Source organism: Volvox carteri (assembly GCF_000143455.1).
Source record: "Volvox carteri f. nagariensis unplaced genomic scaffold VOLCAscaffold_44, whole genome shotgun sequence".
Taxonomy (NCBI): domain Eukaryota; kingdom Viridiplantae; phylum Chlorophyta; class Chlorophyceae; order Chlamydomonadales; family Volvocaceae; genus Volvox; species Volvox carteri.
Window position 1 is genome coordinate 32,186 of NW_003307587.1, and position 3,552 is coordinate 35,737.

A 3,552-nucleotide genomic window follows, 5' to 3' on the forward strand; every position below is an offset into this window, starting at 1 on the left:
CCGGCTGCAGCCGAAACAATAGCCCTCGCCAACTGCATGCATGGACCGCTGTAGTGCACTCGGGCCTCACCGGGGACGTACGACAGATCCGTACCGCTGTGCAACCCGCTAGCCATACCGATCCGTACACGGAGGCCGCGGTACAGCGTGATGCGGCCGCCGTTGCCACCGCCGGGTACGGCGTCCTCGCAGCAGCTGCCGCCGCCATCACGCGTCCTTCGCTCTATGAGCGCTCGAAGCACGGACGGCGCCGGCGACGCGCTCCCTGACGGCGGCGGATGAGGCGACTCCTGCGGCTTTAGTTGCAGCTGTAGCTGTAGCTGTAGCTGATTTGGCAGCGGCGGTGCTGGTAGTGCAAGTTGTGAGACGGTCATGGTGTGGCTCTGGGAAGCTGAAGCTGAAGACGCCGCGGCGCACGTTGGCGAGTCGGCAACGGCGGTGGCGGCGGCGGAGGTTCCCGCCGCCAATGCTCCTCCACTTGCGCCACTGCCACTCGCGCTGATTCTCGCGCTCATGTTATGGCTTGAGGGTTGTATTGGGTTGGCGGTAAGGACAGGGCCTGGAGATGGCGGCGGATGATGCCCGTGCAGGCGCGTGGAGGTGCCGCCAAGCCAGGCTTGCTTAAGTAAATCCAGAACTGAGCAGACGACGTTGCCATCTAGGCTCTGCGGATCAAAAATGGCGGTTGAAGATGGCAGCAGCGTCGACAGCTGGCCGCTAGGCCTAGCAGACATTGCTTCGCAGTCAGCGACAAAGGTAGAGCGCTGGCCGTCGCCGCCGCCACTATAGCCGCTGTAGGGTGATGGCGCCAGCGCTGATGCCGGTGGCGATAGCGCCGCAATGTCTGGATGGTGGGTTGTCAGCCCGCTGCTGAAGCTGCGCAGGATTGATGACGCCAGGTTGGCCCTCGGGCGTTTCGGCGCCGGCGGCAGCCGAGGGGCTGGCGGCGCGGGGCCGGCGCCAGCAGATACATGGCCGCCGGCGCCGCCGACGCCGCTGCCACTGCCATGGGCGGCAGAGGCAGCGTGGCCGTTGCCACACTGGTAGTAGCAGCAGCAGCGAACCCAGCGGCCAGGGCCGGCACAGCCGTATGCGCTGCCGCCACCGCCGCCACTGCCGCCAGCGTTGACCAAATGCCGCGCAGGCATACCCTCGGGATGGAGTTCGTCGTCCGCTTTTAACGTAAGCCCTAAGAGGGGACCGCTGGGAACTGGCGACACGTCTTGAGAAATTAGCACGGAAGCGGCCGTGACGTCGCCGGCAGCTGCGCCGCCGCAGCCACTGGTCGCCGTTTGCGTCGACATCCCGGACGCGCCCGCAACCGCCGAAGCCGCCACTGCTGGCGGCGGCGTCAGCGGCGTCTGAGCGTAAATTGACGTACCGTCGCCCAAGAGCCCTGCAGCGGCAGTTTGCCCGGGCGGCCGTCGGAGCCCAAACGGATACTTCCCCAGCCGCATTCGGTGTTCCTGTTGCTGCTGTTGCTGCGTCTCCTGCTGCTTCTGCATATTGCTGTATCTCCCGGCGTGCTTCTGGTTCTGCAGGAGATGCAGTGGCGGGAAATGTAACCCGGCGGAGGGATTGGAGAGACGCGAGCAGAGGCCGCCACCGCCAGCTCCGCCGCCGCCGGCGCGGCTGTCCGCCGACAACATGGCCGCCACCTCACCACATCGCAACCCGGGGCTAACGGCGACCTCCGCCACTGCCGCCAGAGCGCCGCAGGACAGTAGCTCCGGAGGCCAGGGCGCCGACAGCAACGCCTGTGAGGATTGAGCGAGTTATTATTATTATCATTATTATTATTATTATTATTATTATTATTATTATTACAATTATTATTATTATTATTATTATTATTATTATTATTATTATTATTATTATTATTATTATTATTATTATTATTATATGATGATGATGATGATGATGAAATGGAGGAGGGAAAGGAGGAGGGAAAGGAGGAGGAAAAGGAGGAGGAGAGCGCCATGAAGCGGTTTAGAGGGTTTTATAAGGGGAGTACGACAAATAGCCACGGAGGTATGAGACCGATACAAGCGGCCCGGAGGGTGATGACGACCCTGGGTTGGCCTTGGCCCCCCGGGTCCTTTCTAGCATCCGCCACGAGCGGCCCCCATGTCACCCTCCCTGCACGCCACCCCCGCCAACTCGAGGACCAAGATTCGCTTACCAGCTGAATTTGAGTCGCACACCGAACAGCGTCCGATGCCGAGTGGAAAGCACAAATGAACGAGTCACCCTGTCTGGGCCGCACGTGTGCAGAATAGGGTAGAGTAGGGTAGGGTACGATACGACACGATACGATACAATATGGAGTAATGGCAGGTGAAGTTGTAGGGAAGTAGGGTGTGTCTTCACCGGATTTGCAGGGTCGGAAGGTCTTTTCGAAGCGGAAGCGAGCTGAGGAGAAGTCCATGTTCGCCCTCTGCACTTTCCGCCCTCACAACTCAACGGCCCACACACTGCCCCCCGCCTCAGTGCCCTTGTACCTCCCAAACCCACCTACCCCTCTCGCCTAACCACGCATTCTGCCAGTATGCGATCCGCGCGATCGTCGGACCTCCCCCATCCCACCTGCCGAACCCAATAACCCAGCCCACCATCACGCAACCACAACCACCACCACAGCCGCCAACATCACCACAACCACCACCACAACCACTACGACCGTCACAATGTTACTTAGCTACATGACGTTGTCGGCTGCTTATGGCCTCAATCCCGTAGCCCTTCGCACAGATCTAATACCTGGTAGCTTGTCGCGTCATACGACTAAAACCCTAAGCATCGACAAAACACGGCGTACGGCAGACTGACCCTAAAGTGTCGTGACAAGCTTACATTATATAGTTAAGGTACGTTGGATAATGTAGTCATAGGCCCGTTAAATATAGTTACACAAACGTCGTGGCCTAAAAGGCTAACCCTGATTCCAGCTAGGATTCCTCAAAAACATCAGTTACCGCACAACCAGCACAGCTGCCACAACCGCCACTGCTGCTGTTGTCACTTGCCTCTGTGGAGCTCTCGTACCCCGAGCACTTAGCCAGAGAAGTTCGAATGAGATCGTGGTGCACCTCCACAGCGCGGCCCATCACATCCTCAGAGAGCAGCTCCCAGAGGGTGGTGCTGTGGAAGAGAAAGAGGAGGGTGAAGGGACGCCTGGATGCCCATATGCAGTTAGCAGAGGTGGTTCTCCACATACATACACAAATTTTTCATCATGCATGATCATGGCTACTGCAGATAAGCAGACATGCAGACAGACAGAGAGACAGGCAGGCAGACAGACAGGCAGACAGACAGGCAGACAGACAGACAGCCAGACAGCCAGGCAGACAGGCAGACAGGCAGACAGGCAGACAGGCAGACAGGCAGACAGGCAGACAGGCAGACAGGCAGACAGGCAGACAGGCAGACAGGCAGACAGGCAGACAGGCAGACAGGCAGACAGGCAGACAGGCAGACAGGCAGACAGGCAGACAGGCAGACAGGCAGACAGGCAGACAGGCAGACAGGCAGACAGGCAGACAGGCAGAC

General features: G+C 59.0%; 1 protein-coding gene across 1 annotated transcript in view; it reads right to left on the minus strand.

Annotated features, from left to right (window-relative positions):
* Positions 1–3,552, minus strand: part of VOLCADRAFT_95425 (uncharacterized protein) — a gene marked incomplete at both ends in the record, with an annotated part of 18,545 nt that overhangs the window by 4,379 nt on the left and 10,614 nt on the right. The window contains 3 exons of the mRNA XM_002954601.1: positions 60–1,757; positions 2,183–2,255; positions 3,046–3,141. Coding sequence (XP_002954647.1) covers positions 60–1,757; positions 2,183–2,255; positions 3,046–3,141 — 1,867 coding nt within the window. The remainder of the gene's footprint in view (positions 1–59; positions 1,758–2,182; positions 2,256–3,045; positions 3,142–3,552) is intronic.